At 39.0% G+C, this 19,366-nt stretch overlaps 1 protein-coding gene across 1 annotated transcript in view; it reads right to left on the bottom strand.

Annotated features, from left to right (window-relative positions):
• Nucleotides 1–19,366, bottom strand: part of DDX10 (DEAD-box helicase 10) — a 279,004-nt gene that overhangs the window by 215,553 nt on the left and 44,085 nt on the right. Inside the window, 4 exon segments of the mRNA XM_004709048.2 lie at nucleotides 1,597–2,056; nucleotides 6,242–6,330; nucleotides 9,290–9,377; nucleotides 10,980–11,081. Of these exon segments, the coding sequence (XP_004709105.1) occupies nucleotides 1,597–2,056; nucleotides 6,242–6,330; nucleotides 9,290–9,377; nucleotides 10,980–11,081 (739 nt within the window).

Raw genomic sequence — 19,366 nt, 5'->3', positions numbered from 1 at the left:
AAACTACACTAATCAACACAGGTGTTATTACTGAAAGGACAGACATATAGAGAAGGATTAAGGCCAAAAATACACACACATTTATTTACCTATATGGTCAGTTGATTTCCAACAAAGGATCAAAGTATTTCAATGGAAAATGTACAATCTTTCAGCAAATGATGCTTAATTAAATATCCATATGCAAAAATAAATAACCTCAACCCTAACATCACATATAAAAGTTAATAACTTGAAATAAATTCTGGTGCAAAAACTATAAATTTTGAAAACGTGAGAAACTCTTTGTGATCTTAAGTTCCTTCAAACGTGGCACAAAATATATATAAACTATAGAATAAAAATTACTAACTCAGACCGCAGCAAAAATTTAACTTCCAGTTTTTGAAAGACACTGTTCACAACCCTGACAGCGGAGAAAGACACCGACTGGGAGAAGTATTTGCAAATTAGGTATCTGCTAAGGGACTTACATAAAACGTATATAAAGAATTCTTAAACTCAGTAAGGCACGCAACATAATCTTAAAAGGAAAACGCTATTGTTTAAACAGACAAGTCACTAAAGAAGATACACGGATGACACAAATAAGAGTTGTTCGACATCAGTAGCCACTAAAACAAAGCGCACTGTTCTTGAGTCGGCGGAGTGGTGGCTGCTCTTCAGAACAGAGTAGAATCGCCCAAAAGCTTTCCAGGTCGGCTGTCTATCATCATGGAAGCAGACTACCTTATCATTTCGTGTAGAATGCAATTTAGCAAATGCTTCATAACATAGCCCAACGCTAAACAATCTGTAAGTACATTAACTACTTGTTTTCATCTTATTTCGTGACTTAAAACAAATACATTTTTAAGTTTCACAGCTCAAATTTCAATATATATTTCATAAAATGTGCAAACTGTATTAAAAACTGCAAACAGACCAAGAGCTGGGCTTCCACTTTCGTTCCATTGTCTTTACAGATATGGTCAAGAATAAAGGCACACAGAGGAGAAAGGGGTACAGGAGAGGGAGAAGAGGGACGCCGACTGACTGTGTTCCTTTCCACACCCCAGATAATTGTGCCTGATCAGGATTCTCTCCTGTGTTCCTTCCTAGCAGTATGTCCTACAGAAACAAAGGACCTACATCGTTTAATAAGCCTTTAAAGGGAAATACGTGCTTTCGATTTAAGAAAACTGGCTTGGTTCCTGAAAGCAACATGTCCCATGAAGAGTAAAATTCATGGTTAGAGAAACTCAACTATTATTAGGAACACCTGTAATGATCATACTCATGCCATCAACCACAGAACCCCATTACCTTCCTTAACGCTGTAAGCATACCTTTGGCTACATTTAAAACAGAGCACTATAAAACCAGTAAATGAGATTAAAGTTTTCAAACTTGGACAAGTCTCAATGTCATGAAAAATATGACAGTCTAATCCCTGTTCTGTGTTAAATAGGGTGGGTGCTCGGATAGCTCCTGAAACTCACAAAGTGAGTTTCTCCTAGTTCATACTTTTCCATAGCATCCAAAATGCAACAACCAGCGCCCAGTAGTAGAAAGGGAGAATTCACAGAAGACCCTCCCTTTGGAGAGTAATCTTACCTGTAATGCTTTCTCTTCGTTAAGCTCCAGCCCGAACACATTGTACCGCTTCACTTTAAAGAAGTCAGCATCGGCTTCATCGTCATCGTCTTCAGCTCTGTCCATGAACTGCATGGGTACTTCCTTGATCTTCTGTGTCTCACCAGAGTTAGACACAGTTTGAGAACCTTTTGGCTTTCTCACGGCTTCCTCTATTTCCCCTTCGTCTCCTCTTTCCTCTTCTTCACTCGTGCCATTAGACAGTCTGTATTCCATCTCTTCTGATCTTTTCCCACTTTTCTGAAGGATGGACATTTTCTCGCTAAAATAAGCTCTAAACTCTTCCACTTCATCGCTGGTGAGGGAGGCAGCCCTGGGCGTCACTGTCTCACTGGCCAGGCTGCTTAACAATTCTTCAGTAGAGTGCTTGTGCATTTTCTGAAGAAATCTTATTCGTGGTGCCACAGCAAGACCAAGAGACCTTAAATACAGGAAAAAGCGATCATAATTATCTCAACGCACCGCAAAATGGAGATCTGAACTGCAACTCCACCCACACAGATTAGAAATATCCAAAAAGAAAGTTTTAAAAGCAAAACAAAACCAAACAGAAAACGTTTTGGAGAGAACTTGTTTTTCTTAAAGAGGTGAATATAGCAAAAAATAAAGATCATTAAACCAGAAACGAGACAGCAACAGTTCAAGCACCAGGCCTGCCAACTTCGAGTTTAACTCTCACAACTTCACCTAATCCAGGGTGCTGAGACCTGCCAGGTTTATGACACTTTTGTTGTAAGAATAACTATATCAAATCACCTTAAAAACATTAGTATTACGCAAACTACGAAGATGGGACCATAAAATGTAAAAACCTTTTTCAGCAAAGAATAAGCTCAAGTACCATTCTCAAGTATCATCGTTCCCTCGTCTGAAGCAGACTAGGATACAATCATTCCTTAATAACACAAAGTATTATATATAACCTCCTCCCTGGGGGGCGTACAACAGAAAAATGGGTGAAGGGAGACGTCGGACAGTGTTAAGATATGACAAAATAATAATTTATGAATTATCAAGGGTTCATGAGGGAGGGAGGGGGAAAATGAGGAGCTGATACCAAGGGCTCAAGCAGAAAGGAAATGTTTTGAGAATGATGAGGGCAATGAATGTACAATGTGCTTGACACAATGGATGGATGGATTGTGATAAGAGTTGTATGAGCCCCCAATAAAATGATTAGAAATAATAATAATAACAAAGTATTTTTATGAAGCAGAGACAACAGAGATAAGAGGAAGCCGATGGGTCCTGTTAGGACGGGAGAAAAACGTAGAGCAGAACTCAAATTCTTACAAAGTCCAGACTTAATAATCTGGTTGAGAGTAGAGGACCTCAAGACTATCACACCCAGATAGCTCAACAACTGTGATCTGAAACTACTCCAGGAGGTCAACTTTCAGATAAATATCCTCAAGCAATAAAAAATAAAAATAAAACACCCATGAGTACTATGTTCCTTTAAAGACAAAAACATCTCTATACAACTGAAAAATGGTCAACATTTACTCTAAAGCCAAGATAAGAAGGCAAGGTGGGCAGGAGAACTAGATTAATGGAAACAAAATGAGAATGGAAATCATGGGAACATTAACACACTGGAAAATGTAATCATAGATACTGAACAATCTGTACAGTTATTGTTCAAAGAAAACCCTATTTTCTGTGTAAACTTTCACTAAAAACAAATTTATCAAAAAGACAGACCAACACAATTGCTGAAGACAAAATGAGTGCATAAGCAAAATGTTGTGAAGAAAGCTGATGGTGCCCAGTCATCAAAAGATATAGTGTCTGGGGTCTTTCAAGGCTTGAAGATAAACAAGCAGCCATCTAGCAGAGAAGCAACAAAGTCCACAGGAAGAAGTACACCAGCCTGTGTGATCATGACATGTCGATGAGATCAGGTATCAGGCAACAAAGACCCAGAATCAAAGACAAAAAATCTGATGAGGGCAATGAATGTACAAATGCACTTTACACAATTGATGTGTGTATGGATTGTGATAAGAGTTGTATGAGCCCCTAATAAAATGATTTTTTTTAAAAAAACATTTAAAAAAATCATATTGATGTGAATGAGAGGGAGAGCAGAGTGGAGATCCAAAGCCCATCTGTAGACAATTGGACATCCCCTTACAGAGGGGTCACAAGGAAGAGACAAGCCAGAGTGCAGTAAAGCACCAATGAAACATACAACATTCCTCTAGTTCCTAAATGCTTCCTCCTCCTCCACTATCATGACCCCAGTTCTACCTTACAAATCCGGCTAGACCAGAGCATGTACACTGATACAAAAAAGAGCTGGAAACACAGGGAATCCAGGACAGATAAACCCCTCTGGACCAATAATGAGAGTAGCGATACTAGGAGGATAGGGAGAAGGTGGGGGGAAGAAGGGGGAACTGATCACAATGATCAACATGTTAACCAGTCCCACCCCCAGAGGGACAAACAACAGAAACATGGGTGAAGGGAGACAGCAGATGATGTAAGATAAGAAAATAATAACTTATAATTTATCAAGGATTCATAGGGGAGAGGGAATGAGAAGCTGATACCAGGGGCTCAGGTAGAAAGAAAATATTTTGAAAATGATGATGGCAATCTATGTACAAAAGTGCTTGACACAAGAGATGCATGTATGGATTGTGATAAGAGCTGGAAATCATAAAATCTTCCAGCAAGGTAAATAACTGTGGTAAATAACTAACACTTATTCCATGGATCTACTCCCTTTTCCCTATGTCATGGTCCTTAGAAAAGCGGAGAGGCAGTACAGTGTAGAGGTGAGAAGTACAGTCACAAGTGTGACAAGTAAGGCCTACCACCTTTCTTCGTCCCTGACTGATGGCATGGCACAAGAAAAGCTATTTAAAAACTTTCTAGATCTCAGTTTTCCCCATGTGTAAACTGAGATAACAGTACCTACGACAAAGGGTTGCTAAGAAGAAAGTGGTTCACCAGTGTAATGTAATAGAGGACAACAGCGCCTAGCACCTGAACAACAACGATGGGGCACTTAAGGGCCCCTGGTGGCACAGTCCTGAAGAGCTCAGCTGCCCGTCAGGGGGGTGGTCTGAGTCCACAGTGGTGGTGGCTCCACAGGAAAGCTGCGGCAACATGCTTTTGGACTATGCTCACTGACAGCCTTGGGTTCCTACTCTGCCCTCTCGGGCTCCTATGAAACCAAAACCGACTCAGTGAACAACTGGGTTGGTTTTTCTGATGGAACACTTGTGGTTGTCATTCCTGTGCTGTTGGCCTGGGATGAAGATCCCTCACGGGATCCCATCAGAGCCTTTTCTCAATGTGCTACAATCAAAAGTATCTGTCTTACTCAGCTACTTACTGAAACTGCAATAGGTTTTCTGAAGTAAAACTTTAAGCTCCTTCAAGATAAAAGTACATCGAGAATTCTAACATCTAGCACAAGTCCCTGAACAGATTAGCCATTTAATACGTGTTTTTAGTAAAGTACATTTTTAAACCTGTATTATTGCCTACCTACACAACACTGCAGTAGGTATCAAAGTCCCCTGAAGGAAATTATACATCAAGAAAATTATATATCTCACGGAAAGTACACATCTAAACATCCACAGAAATGAACTGAAAATGTTAAATTAAGTTGTATCGATAAGTTAGGGTTAGGAGTTAATTCTGTGCTTTCTCTAAGCATCTTTAGCAACAAGCCTTCAAATGTACATAGTGCAAGTTACTCATCTGCTGCAACAAAACCAAAATGACCCATTGCCACTGAGCTGACTGACGCACAGCTGTACCAATTTGTCCCCGAAATACGGCCTTGCCGCGCCTCCCTTGCTTTCTATTATCCCAGCCAACTCTGTCGGCAAACCGGAAGGACTTCCCAGGAAACACACAGTATCACCTAGTGACCTAAACCATGGGATATCATATTCAGAAATGTACCATTTCTGCCTGGGGCAAACACTACATAGACTGACACATACATATACTCTATATATACATGCATATACTGATATATAAATAATTGTGCATGGGGGGAGGGTGGGCTTAGTTTTGCCCATGGCATCTGTTTTTCCACGTATTACCCAAGTGAAAAGGGAGGGGCTTACACTGTTACTTGAAGGCTCCTAAAACATCACACAAGTGACAAATTACCTGTTATACCAAACATATAAACTAACCCAAAGAACGGGAAACGGCCGCTGGCCTCCAGACAAGCTTTTCTTAGTACAAGAAGAGCCAGTGAAGAAAAGTGAATCCCTAAGATGTCTAGAGTAATCCAGTGTTTCAGAGAAACAAGCAGAAATCAGAACAATAAAAACATTTAAAGATTTCAAAGGATGTTTTAGCAATTGCGCTCTATCTCCCTTAAGAATAATCTACAGGATATTGCCTATATAATTTTAAGAAATTTCTACTTCTAAGCTTCTGGGAGGGGGGAAAAACACTCAACTGGTTCTCTACAAAGTTGATAGATTTTTATCTGTAGATCTTTACTGGATTCTTTTAAGGCAACTGCTTGGGGACAGAATTTTAAAATAGGACTTATGGAAGGCCAGGTTTGAAACAAATCCCCAGACTGAGGATTTCCATCTACAGCTATACTATGAATACTTACAGGGCATATTCAGGTAGAGGCAACTTGCTCACATCAAATACTTCTTTATCCTTCATCAGATATACTGAACGTATGTAGGAGACGAAGCACTATAAAATAAGAGTTTGAAATGTATGAAATGTAATAACAGAACAAAAAAATTTAAACCAACATTTTTAAGTTAACTAAAAAGATTCAATAACAAAATCAAAATCAGTTTGTTTCTGATTCACATGGTCCTACAAGACAGAGTAGAACTGTCTGCTTTAGGTTTCCGAAGTTATGAATCTTTCTAGGAGCAGCAAGCCTCGTTTTTCTACTGCAGGGCAGCTGGTGGGTTCAAACTGCTGACCTTGTGATTGGCAGACTAATATGTAACCCATTATGCCATCGGGGTTCCTTATAGACTCAATAATAAAAATCACAAAATATCTTTGCGCAACTCCATATAAAATAACTTTAAAGAGGGTGGTAGGCTAGCTTTTAGATGTAATTATTGGGAAGGACTGGAATGTGGTTTTTGCTTCAAGCCGACTCAAGAGCATCACCTCTTTCTAGCTCTTCTAGAAAGCAGCATCACTCAGCTACAATAGAATAATGGCAAAATGGTGTGATGTAACAATCTGGGACTTACTCTCACCTCCATTTGACTCCCTAAACAAATTTATTTTTTCATTCTCCAAGTTTAGTTTTCTCATCTATAATCAGCAATATCACTTCTACATAGAGTATTCTGGAAATTAAATTATGAAAATGCATGTGGAAAGCTTATCACACCTTCTGGAATACAATAAGTGCTGATAAATAGTATTTAATATTGGTAATAATTATTACTACAATAGAGCTTAAGTTTTCCAACAAAACTCTACTGTATTAAATAGGATTTAATAAAATCATGACAGATTAAAGTTCATTTATAAACCTTTTCTCCCTTTTTTATTACAGTTTCTAGAAATTCATTATCAACTTGCAATTTATTCCTTCCATTCATGTCTAAATTTTTTTTAAAAAACCTCTATGTATGACAGCTACACAAACAAAAAAAGTAAGTGTCATACTGGTCCACTGTCTGTCTGTAAACTTGACAAGTAGTACCAAAGAGATATCTCGACATCACTATTTTTAAATTCAGTTTTGTAAAGTCTATGTAATTTGTATTTCCATAGTTACTAACCCTCACATTCTCTCTGCTTTATATCAATCCCCTACACCCAACTAATCTTTATAATACTATTCGTACCCATGAACAACAATGAAAAATGCCAGAGTTCAAAGGTAATTTTTCCCCCCCAATTGTCCACAAGAAACCACCCAGGTTGTTTTTCTATCCAGATTATAATCAAAAGCTAGAAAATCACTCTAGGAAATAAGAGAATTTGCTGTTGCCTGCAACACAGTTAGCCATTCAGCTAAACCACGCATGACACTCAATAAATCACATCAATTATTTCAACATGCTGTTCTATAATCTTTGTTCTGGGAGGCTCATTTGCTGTGTGCACAAACCAGTGGAACAACATCCTTCCAATAGTTCCTATTTCCCGATTCATAATTGAAGGACCTCCGAGGGGTGAGGTGAAGCATGATAAAACCTTATTTGTGTATTTTCTTTAAATCTTCATGCCATCACTAAATTTCTAAAATAAAGCATAACTCCTACCTTGAAGTACATTTTCTAGATAAGAGATGTTTATGCTGATAAACACATGCACACGCACAAAATCCCAGCTCTACATATGTACGTATAAAGGAGAAGACTGCGCTCCGCGGTCTCTTTCATCAAGTGCTGAGAGCACACTTGAACTCAACTTCACACACAACCTTGGTGCCTGTGCTCCGCTTTGGAATTCTTCCTCATGATGGAGCATGATGATTCTCTACGTTCAGATCTAGAAACTGAATCTCCAATCTATCCTTTAGTAAGTCTGTGAACCTGAAAAAGTACTGTAATGGTTCCAACATCCCATTCACCCTCTGTAAAAAAGAGGCCGCGTTACTATAAACCAGTCATGGCATACCGTCACGGCAAACACTCAGACTTCAGCTTTATCTACGTCGGTTCTGAGGGCTTCTTTGCCGAGAAGAACCAGTTTCAGAACTGTCATATTAAGAGCCTGAATGCTGACCGGCTCCCTGCAGACTGCTCCATCCCCCTTGGACGCCCTGCCATAGCTCCTCCTAATTTCTCCCTTATGTCCTGTATCTGTTGAAATAGAATCCAGCCCCTGCATTCCTGCTCCTGAGTTCACGCCGGATGTGTTACTGGAGATGTGAAGATCTCACAGTATAAAACAGCAAAAGCATGATTAAGAATGAGAAGCTTCAAAAGAGAGACTCAGATATCTGTTGATTCAAGGACTAGATAACTGAGTCCAAGGCAAAATAACTTTAAATAATTCTTTTCCAAAGAATCCATTATGAAAAAAAAAAAAGAATCCATTATGGAACACTCTAAGAACTAAAAGGTAAATTTAACTTTTTAAAACATTTCTTCATTTATTTGTTAATAGAGAGAACTGCTAAGCCCAGAAAAGAAAGGGGAGATATTATGTCATAAACAGAAATACCATTCCTGGGTATACTTTAGAAATAGCTCTGTACTTTCTAGAAATTTAATGTGATATAGAAAAAATATTCATCTTACTGTCAAGACAAGTGTAGTCAGGTGTTTCACCAAACTTTATTGAAAAGTTGATGGCTTCATTGAGTGAACTGGAAGCCAGACTGATATACATCTAAAAATCAAGCTTAACAGAATGTGCTGTCTCACAAGATTACAGATAAGAATAAACATTTTTGCAGTTTACTCTGAAAACTGCATGGGGCAGGGGAGGGGGGCCTCCAAACTGTTAATGAAAGATTCCATTATCTTTTATTCCATTTTCTACAAACTTTCTGAAGCCTTCACAAAATTTTAGAGAATTTAAATCAGTTAAACTTATCAAACTGAACATTACACAATGTGAATATCAGAAGCATGGCCATAAATACTAGAGACAGCAGACAAAGATGACATTGAACTTTATTATATGTTCCATTACAACAATTGCATGCAATTCAAGGACTTACCCTTTGTGCTCTTTCTTTTAAATCCTGATCTTGGGCTAGAAACGATTCCAGTTTTTTCTGGATATCTATAAGTTTTTCTGGATTGATTCTTTGTAACAAAAAGATGATAAAAGTTAAACTAACATATCTCAATATTAGAAATTAAAAATAGCACAATACTGTAATGTAAAGATATGACATATTTCTCCATTTATGAGCCAGATTTGGCTGAAATTACATTAGACATAAATCTCTCTGGCACCTTATGAAGAAAACTGGCAAAAAAGACATAGATCAGACATTTTCTTTAAAGAACATCTCATGCTGAGTGAAAGATACTTGACATAAACACTGCAATTAGTATTAGTCACTTTCTAAATCTAAACTAAACTTTCTAAATCAATAAAGATGAGAACTAGGTGTCTGAGACAGTTGCGTGGTCAATGAAACGCCATAAATGAAAAGTAATGTCATTTTGTAAATACTGTCATTCTCAAATTTCACAAAATCAATTTCAAGTAATGAACATGAGGCCAGTGCTTCTGGAAATTTGACTTGGGGATATAGAGCATTTTCTCTATCCGGAAATGTGGTGACCTACAACCAAGTTGTAAAGCTTAACACGGCCCAGGGTGGTTACAGGAAATAATGAAATCTTTCATGGTGCTAACTTTCACAAAAGCAACCCATGTCTGTGCCTGATTTAAACTGAAATGCCTTGTTCCTGGTGGTGAATAGAGTGGTTTTTAAGAGTTTCGTTACAGAAAAATCTCAAAACATACAAAAATAGGGAAAATTTGCTTTGCTTCTTAATAATTATCAACCCATGGCCAATCAGATTTTGTCGATACCTCACCCACTCCTTTTTCCCTCTCAGCACAACCCGCACACCCATGACACACTAAAGCAAATCATGCAACCCTATTTTGAGGAGCTCAACACAAGTGAGATTTCGATTGTGCTGGGAACCTATACATCCTAATAACAGGAGGCCATAAACCTCAGAAATGGACAATCTTTAAACTACTTTTACCCAAGCGGTTTAATCCTAACAGTCACCAATGTTTCCAGCAAGTAACCTTCCCTTTCCATCTCTTTTTCACCACTAGCAGCCTTTGATAAAGTTGTTTTTTAAAACAGTCATGGTAATAGGAGTAGCAATACCATGAGGGCAGGGGGAAGGTGACCAGAGAAGGGGGGAACCAATCGTAATGATATTCTTATAACACCCCCCCTAGGGGGACAAACAATAGAACAATGGGCAAAAGGAGATAGCGGACAGTTTAAAATATGAAAATAATAATTTACAATTTATCAAGGGTTCACGAGGGGGCGGGGGGAGGAGCCTGATACCAAGGGTCAAGCAGAAAGAAAATATGTTTTGAGAATGATGATGACAACAGATGTATATATGGACTGCTGTAAGAGCTGTAAGAGTCAGGGGCTTACGTGGAGAGCAAATGTTTTGAGAATGATGAGGGCAATGAATGTACAAATGCGTTTTACACAATTGATGTATGTATGGATTGTGATAAGAGTTGTATGAGCCCCTAATAAAATGATTTTTTAAAAAGAGTTGTAAGAGTCCCCAATAAAATTTTTTAAAAAACGGTCACAAGCAAGATGGATGAAGGGGAAGAGAGCATTCAGTCATAATCCCGTGCAGTAATTCAGCAGTAATTTCCCAGCAGTCAACACAAAGAGTCCTTACTTGATTTCGTTCACAGGCACTTTCTTCTGGCGAAGCTGCTGCACCATCCCCTTTTCTTCTGAAGGAAGCAAAATTAATAAAGCTTCACCATCTTCTTTGTACCTGAAAGAAACAAAATCTTTGCAATCAATGCAATCTGCATTTTAAGTGCACAGTCTAAGAAGCAGTTAACATTAGAAATGCCAGTCCACACTGCCACAGAGTCAAATCTGACTCATAGCAATCCAACAGCACAGAACTACTCCCCAGAGTGTCCAGCATTGTAAATCTTCACACAAGTGGACGGACTGCCATTTCTCTCTCCCCAGGAGCCGCTGGCGGGTTCAAACTGTAACCATGGCACCCATAGGGCTCCTGTTAGGGGGACCACTTTCTTCAACTCTCCTATGACACAAACAGGCATGGCTCTGAGTAAGCTATCCCAAGGTTTATCAGGAGTGAAGTCCCCTTGCGTTGGAACCACTTGAGCAAAAACTAACAACAGTCATAAATCCTAATGACTTTTAGGCTCTGCTACCAAGAGCTAGTTCCTAAGGAACAAATCAATTAAAAAGCAATTGTTACAAAGTTCTCTAATTATAACACGGGAGCAGTTTCAAAATCATGCCACTAGAGGGTTGTAATAAAACTAGTCATTAAAAAAAAAAAAAGCTAGTCATTTAATAAACATGGCATCAATATAGCAAAGAAATCAATTCATCTTCTTAGGGATTTTACTTATAATTTGGGAATAAAAGTTATTCAGAGGTATCAGTTATATGAAATGAATCTGCTCAGGCAAAAAGCTGGCCTCCAACCATGTGCCCACCCCCTCAACCTGTTTCTTGGGTTGCTTTTAATTTTATTTATTTTGTTGATGTTAATATACACTCAATGAGACTTGACATTCTGTTCTGCATTGTCCTCCTTTTGATCAGAATCCCTCTATAGAATTCATAATAAAAATGTTCAGTAACAGTAGACAGGCACCATCCAGTCCTTGTCGTGTGGCAAAAACTGAAGCTGCTCATGGAGACAATTAACCACATATTCCATTTTCTCTTCCTATTCCTGACTATCTGTTGCTGCAGACAAATATCACAACTGCCCCCTGAATGGCCCCTTGCAAGCCTTTAAGTCATGATGAACTAACTACCCAACAAACTCCTCACTTGTGTGCTACTCAGTCAATTACAACTCATAGCTACTCTACAAGACAGTAGTTTCCTAGGTAATCATCTTCATAAGAGCACATCACCAGGTCCTCCCAAAGAGCTTGAACCACTGAACTTTTGGTTAGCAGCAAGCACTTAACATTGTTCCACTTAACATCGAGGAGTTCAAGAAGGAAGAGGACGTGTGAAACTGAATGCAGTAACAACTGTGCAATACTGCCTGATGTAATTGACCTATGGAATGCTATAATGATATCTGTATTAGCTCCCAATAAAATGGTTTGGGAAAATAAAGAAACTAATTATAAATGATTCATGGCCATCATTAAGCAGTTATGTATTTTTCTGTAATTATAAATATAAAATTTTGAAATCCTTTCCCCCAAAAAACCATTGCTCCATCAGAATCTTATTTTCATGCTTATAGCATAGTCTTCCCAAGCCATGTTGTAGTTACTTAAGGTCCTCATGCTACGTATATACAGATTTGTCCGATACCTGCTATTATTTATAAGCATTAAGATACAGAAAAGTAGATATGCAGGAGAATTTTGAAAAATAGAGTTCTTGTGAAAACATTCTCCAAGGTTCATACTATAAAATATGAATATCCTTATAAATAACAAATTACTTAATAAAGTTGTGCCCGGCATAAACTATACAGAAAACAAAGAAGGTGAGGATGAATATTCCTGTTGAGTGAGCTAACTCTAATTAGATCAAGCACATTCACACAAAAGGAAGAGAACTGGAGATTCATGTTAATAGTCACAGCGCTATAAGTGCATGCCAAATGACAAGCACAGATTTGGAAGCAGGCAAGTGATGGCTACACAACACAACCAACAAAGCTGGTGTCACACAAGGAGCCCTGGTGGCACAGTGGCTCCATGCTAGCTGCTCACAAAGGCCACGGTTTAAAACCACCAGTCACTGCCTAAGAGAAAGATGTGGCAGACTGCTGCCAAAAAGATTAAGGCCTAGAAAGCTATATGGGGTCATTCAACTGTGCTCCAGAAGGTCGCTTTTGAGCCAGAAGAGCCTCGACAGCCGTGGGCGGGGACTGGACACACAAAAAAGGCTGAAAGACCTTGTTAGACATATTTTACCACAATTGAAAGACAAAAATCAGTGGTCAATAAATGCATGAGCTCAGAGGCAAAAAAAGATCATGGAGATTAGAGAAAAGCACGTATAAATAAGTCCTATTAGAGCTGAACCTTGAGGATGACAATGTTTCTAGACGATTTGCGGGGCCAGTTCAACTCAAGGCAGGAAGATACCAAAAAGGTCCTGAAACGCAGGGTCAGCAAGCTAGCCTGGCTGCCTTTTGGAAATCCCAGCAGGCAATCCAGATAGATCTTCTCAAAGGACACAGGACGATCACAGGGCTTAAGGAAAAAGTTTTAAGATAACTGAAAACAGTATCGGTAAGAAAAAGGCCAGGAAACCTGTGTCTATGAATTTTTTTTTTTTTTTAACTTTTCTATCACGGCATGCACCTGCTCATTCTTTGAGGGTACCACAGGAAGTCCTATGCAAATTTCATTGGAAACATCACCTGACCCACTCTAAAGTCCTGATCTTACGTCTTCACACTTCTTTTTGTTCCCAAAACTCAAAGAGCATTAAAATGGAACATAATGTGAGCCCTTTGGAAGGTCAGAAGTGTCCTAAATCAAAGAGGGCAGTTCCTTGGGGAAGAGTTAAGAGAGATGGAAACACCACCTTCAGAAGCATGTAGACTTCGATGGAGGGCATGCTGAGAAACAATAGCTTCACGTGTTGAGATTTTTGTTTCATGAAAGTTCCTATCGTTTTATAGCAATAGTTTTTATTTATCCTCGTAGCTATAAAGCAAGAATGGAAATAGAGTGATATGACAGACTGGCCCTTGCTCTTACAAATTCACAACTTATTTAGGGACAGACGTTAAAACCAGTAATAGCAATAACGTGTTGTTAAGCACTCAGGACACTATGAGAACACAAGAGAGAAGTCTAGTGAATGTATTCTAGGGATCAAGGAAACTCCCTAGAAAACACGTGTAGGCTAACACCTGAAGACTAATGAGGAAATCGCCTAACACTGGGGTAGAGCCACAGGAGGGAGGCTGACTGTTCCAGGTGGAAAAGGAAAGGCAGCAGATCTGAGGGCCCGGGAATAATTCCCTAAAAGTATGTCTCTGACACGGGGTGATACCAATAAAGCTGAATGCATCATGTAGCTCCTCTGACCATATATCGACCTCATGACTGGAAAACTAGTGCCAAATATCTTCTCGTCAAGTTTTAAATGTGGCCCCTAAGTAGTATTAGATTAAACCACCAGCAAAATATAAAGGAGGTGATACTTCAAAACAAGAAACTCGTATCTGAGAGACATACAACTCCAAAGCCCAACGACCTCCCATCGAGCAGAAGCTGGAGAAAGAGATCTAAGGCATTCATATTGCCGCCCGCCGCCGTCTGCAAACCAGCAGAGACCACTTCACCGTGCACTTACTAAAATACCCTCAAGGGTGCCAGGCTCTTGAGGTAAAGGGAGTTTACCTTCTGCAGTAAAAAGACTTGCTTTGTGTGGCCCAGAGAAAAGCAAGCAAGCAGAAAGCAGAGAAAGCAATGAGTTGAAAGAGAACCAACGCTTTCAGCATTTTACATTCAAATTCATATTTTGGCAAAATGAAACGAATAAATTAAAATCTACAGTGGGCATGAATTGTGGCAAAAGGGTAAAAGAGAAGAAAGAAGGTAGCCCATGAATGAATTTTGATCTTCCATCAAACTCATAAGCCAGAACATTAAGCCTCAACACCTACATTACATATTTTACCTCCTCTTTCATAAGACCCTAAGAGAACCTGGAAGAATGAATCAGGACTAAGTCGCAAGCAGTCCATTCACAAACTTTTTAGGACTATGGCTAACTGAAAATACAAATGTGGCCAGATGCAAAAATTAAATTTAAAGGAAAACTACGGACAAGAATATAGGAAATCAAACCTTACAAGCATCTATTGAAAAGAACATCACTGACCATTTTGTCTTTCATTATACACATTTTTTACACACCTCTTTTAACAGAAACAATGTAGAGCACAAATTATCTCCCACACACCAACACCCAAAAATTTCCAGTAAGCTTTTATTCTGAGAATAAAAGCACTTTGAAAAGAGAGGCATAAGCACATTTCACATGTTTTTAATGCTTACAAGAATAAAGTCTATTTACCCATGAGCTAGCTGTTAGATTTCAAAAGCAATATCCAAGGCCTGAGGCTAAATATATGTAAAGAAGAAATAAATGTTCTTCATAAAATCTGTATTTTCAAATTTTATTTATTTAGGTGGATTATTTTTAAAGACATTCTAGGCGTCATACAAAGTCTTGCATCTGGAACAAGAAATTTTCATTTCTACCATCAGTATTGATACCACTTTACATTTATGCAGCTCTTTAGGATTAATGAAGAACTTTATTTTACATCAATATGCTTGTCTCAAAGCATGCAACCAATAGTAAAAGAGCAAAACTTTAATAATAAAGTCCTGAGAGGCTAATTGGCCTAAAATAAGCTATTTACTACTATACAGAAGCTACTGTTCAATCCACTAAAGTCTAATTTCTTATCCATTACTTTTCAACTATACCAAGATTTCCTCTGAAAACAAGGACCCTCGGGAGATTGTTTTATTGGTACCAGGAAGCTTATGTCTACATCCTGAATCTCAGTAATACTAACCAGCAAATGTAGGAGATACAGACCACTGGTCTGGTTTCACATGGTTATTCTTCCAAGTGAGGCTGTGACAGAGAGTGAGGAAAAGCCTGCCGTTCTAGCAATAACTTACCTTCTACCCATGAACCAATAATCCTCAACTACTCAGCTTCAAATTTCCAAATGCACAAACTCCACTGCATTTAAATCCTACACATGTCCCTTAAGCCTAACTCAACCACTGCTGGAATGAACAAGCAATAGCAAGATCCAAGAGTGCTCATGGAACCCTACTTACTGTCCTCAACTCCATGTCAACTCAGCAACCACAGGGAAGAGAGTACACTGCTCCAAGGGACTTTCAAGTCTGTAAATCTGTACAGAAGCAAACTGCCTCACCTTCCTTCCTGAAAACAGGTACTGGGTTAGAACCACAGGCCACAGGGGTAACCACTGCACCACCAGGGCCTCTCAGAGGATGCCTAGTTACCCTCAACTCTCCCAGTCAGGTTACAAACCAGAATGCAAATGAGTAACATAAAATAACTGCACTTTTTAATTAAGATAATTTATACACCTGGACAAAAAAACTTTACTATCAGTTTACTAGGCAATTATTTTGCTATTATTGCTAAAGTTTGTATCCTGAACGATTTCTTTTGTAGCAAAACAAAACGACTGGTATCTGATTTCAAGGTTTACTATAAAGCTATACTGATTAAGACAGCATGATGTTGGCATAGGAATAAGCAAATATATTAGGGAAACAGAGCATAATAATAATAATAATAATAATCAATTAATCATTGACAAAAGTAAAGGCAATTAAATAGGAGAAAGAATGGTCTTTTCCACAAATTATTCTGGAACATACATGCAAACAACAACCACACACAAAAAATCTGGACATAAAGTTTAGACACACACCCTTCCCAGAAATTAACTCAAAATGGAGTGCGAACCCAAGTGTGAGATACAAGACTATCCGATATCTAGAAGACAACACAGAACTTGTAAACGATCTTGAGTCTAGCAATGACTTTTTAGATCCAACACTGGTTCTGTTATAAGAATGAACATATAAGCCACAGAATGAGTAAGTATTTCCAAGACATGTATGTATCTGACCAGAGATTTGGAACCAAGATACACAGAGAAACCTTGAAAGTCAACAATAAGAAAGCAACCCAATTACGAAATGGGGTAGACCTGCAGACACCTCACCAAAGAGGGTACAGATGGCAAACACGCACATGGACAAGTGCTCCGCATCACATCATTAGGGACTCAGAAAGCAATACAACAACCAGACATTGCACCACTATGAGAAAGGCTAACATCCAAAACACGGATGCCAGATGCTGTCGAAGACATGGGTAACAAACAGACAACACCAAAAATTCCAAAGTAGCACGGCACTTTGGAGGGCAGCCTGGTAGTTCACTCCTGGTATGTACTCAATTGAGGTGAAAATGTTTATCCACTTAAAACTCTGCACATAAACGTCTCAAGCCGCTGTATCCACAATCCCCCAAAACTGGAAGCAACCAAGATGTCCTTCTATAAATGAATGGATAAATTGTGACAAATCTATACAATAGAGCATTATCCAGTGGTAGAAATAAATGAGCTATTGAACCACCAAAAGACCTACAGGAAATTTAAGTGCTTATCAGCAAATGAAGAACCTGGCCTGAAAAAGCTACATACTAGATGCTTCCAAACTTATGACATCCTGGACCTAACAAAACCACAGACGTGTAAAAGAGCAGTGGTGGACAGGTGCTCAGGGGAGGGAGGAATAGGTGAAACATGCAGCATTTTTAGGTCAAACACCAAAAGCAAGAAAATTATTTGTATGATCCTATACTGGTGGGCAGGTGACAGTACTCAGGGGCTCCAAAATGTTCATAGAACAAATGCCATTATCTCTTATGTCCTTTCTTTCATGAACTTTTTGGAGCACCCTGTATGCAGTATGAAATGTATGATACAAACGGTGGGCCCTAATGTATACTAGGAATGTGGCCAACAATGTGTCAGTACTAGTCCATCAACTGTAACAGAGAAGACAAGGAGGAAGGAAGTATACAGCAATCCAGTGTTGTCTGCATTTTTCCCCTGTAAACTTAAAACTGTTCCAAGAAATAAGACTGTACTAAAAATTAAAAAGGGAGGGAGGAAGGGGGGAAAATGAGTAGCTAATACCAAGGGTTCAAGTAGAAGGAAAATGTTTTGAAAACGATGATGGCAACATATGTACAGATGGGCTAGACACAATGGATGGATGTATGGATTGTGACAAGAGTTTGTACGAGCCCCCGATAAAATGATTTTAAAAACAATTAAAAAGTGAAAAATGGCGCCTACATGTTTTCAAAGCCTATATATTTTCTATCACTTCTACTGCATGGAACATTTTAAAAATAAGAATCTTACATTTTTTAGTTCATTTCAGTAACCAGAGTCCAACTGGTCCATTCCTACAACACAATGTAGAAAACCACGGAGAGCTTATCCCTAATATGACCAACATTTGTATTTCTTTGTCTTAAATATTAAGGGCATGGATGGACACCATGCCAATAATTGACACCAAAGTGAATGAACACAAACCAACCACTACATATTGCAAAAGCACATAAAACACTGGGCTTGGATTCCGTTCCCAGTTTCGCTACTAAGTAGCTATATAACCATAGACCAAGCACATCCTCCCTATAGATTCTCATATTTATAGGATGTAATTTGAATTAGATAATCTAGGTGCCTTGAGGTTCTACCATTCTACAAATGTGATTAACATATTTGCCATTATTCCCAATGTGAGTATAAGCAAAAAGTGAAAAATGAAGAGAGTGGTTGGTTACACTCTGCTATTACATAGGCTTTCCCTCTTCTTCCCTCTTTGGATCTCCCATTCTCCCTATACCTCACCTTACCAGTGGCAACCATCCTCATAAACTTCACGTCACTGTGCAGAGAACCAAAATGGTTATTCAGATGCAGGAAAATAACAATAAGGAATCAAGAATCCTACTGTTCTGTTCCACCTGTGTACAATGTAGGTACAAAGGAAAATTTATTCCAGGAAAAATGGGCATCCCCAATTTACATAAGATTCTACACTAGATTAAGAAAGAAAAGGCCTGAGGGGCCAGCCCCAAGCCCAACTATGTGGATACCTGCCCCGCCCCCCAGAAGAATTTATTTCAGAGGGCAGCACTGAAGCTGCAGTTCAGTGAGAGGGCCATGTCTGATGAGAGTGCACGGGAGCAAATGACGGGGGAGGAAGAGAGAGTGGAGCACATCCTGGACCACCAAGCCTTGAAGACAATATTCCCACTCAAAGTGGCCAATCCACAGAGAAGACCATATGGCCAGCCCCACTATGAAACATGGCATCCCTCACTGAACCAAAGCCCTACAGTGGACAACACTGAAGACATAGTGTGGGAGTTGCACCCGATCTGATCCCACCACACCAAGGCAAAACACTAAGGGCGTGCAACAGA

The sequence above is a fragment of the Echinops telfairi genome, unplaced genomic scaffold (genome assembly GCF_000313985.2).
Source record: "Echinops telfairi isolate 266 unplaced genomic scaffold, ASM31398v2 ScPeMD7_7421;HRSCAF=8459, whole genome shotgun sequence".
NCBI classification, from domain to species: Eukaryota; Metazoa; Chordata; class Mammalia; order Afrosoricida; family Tenrecidae; genus Echinops; species Echinops telfairi.
This window is presented reverse-complemented; position numbering and strand designations above follow the sequence as displayed.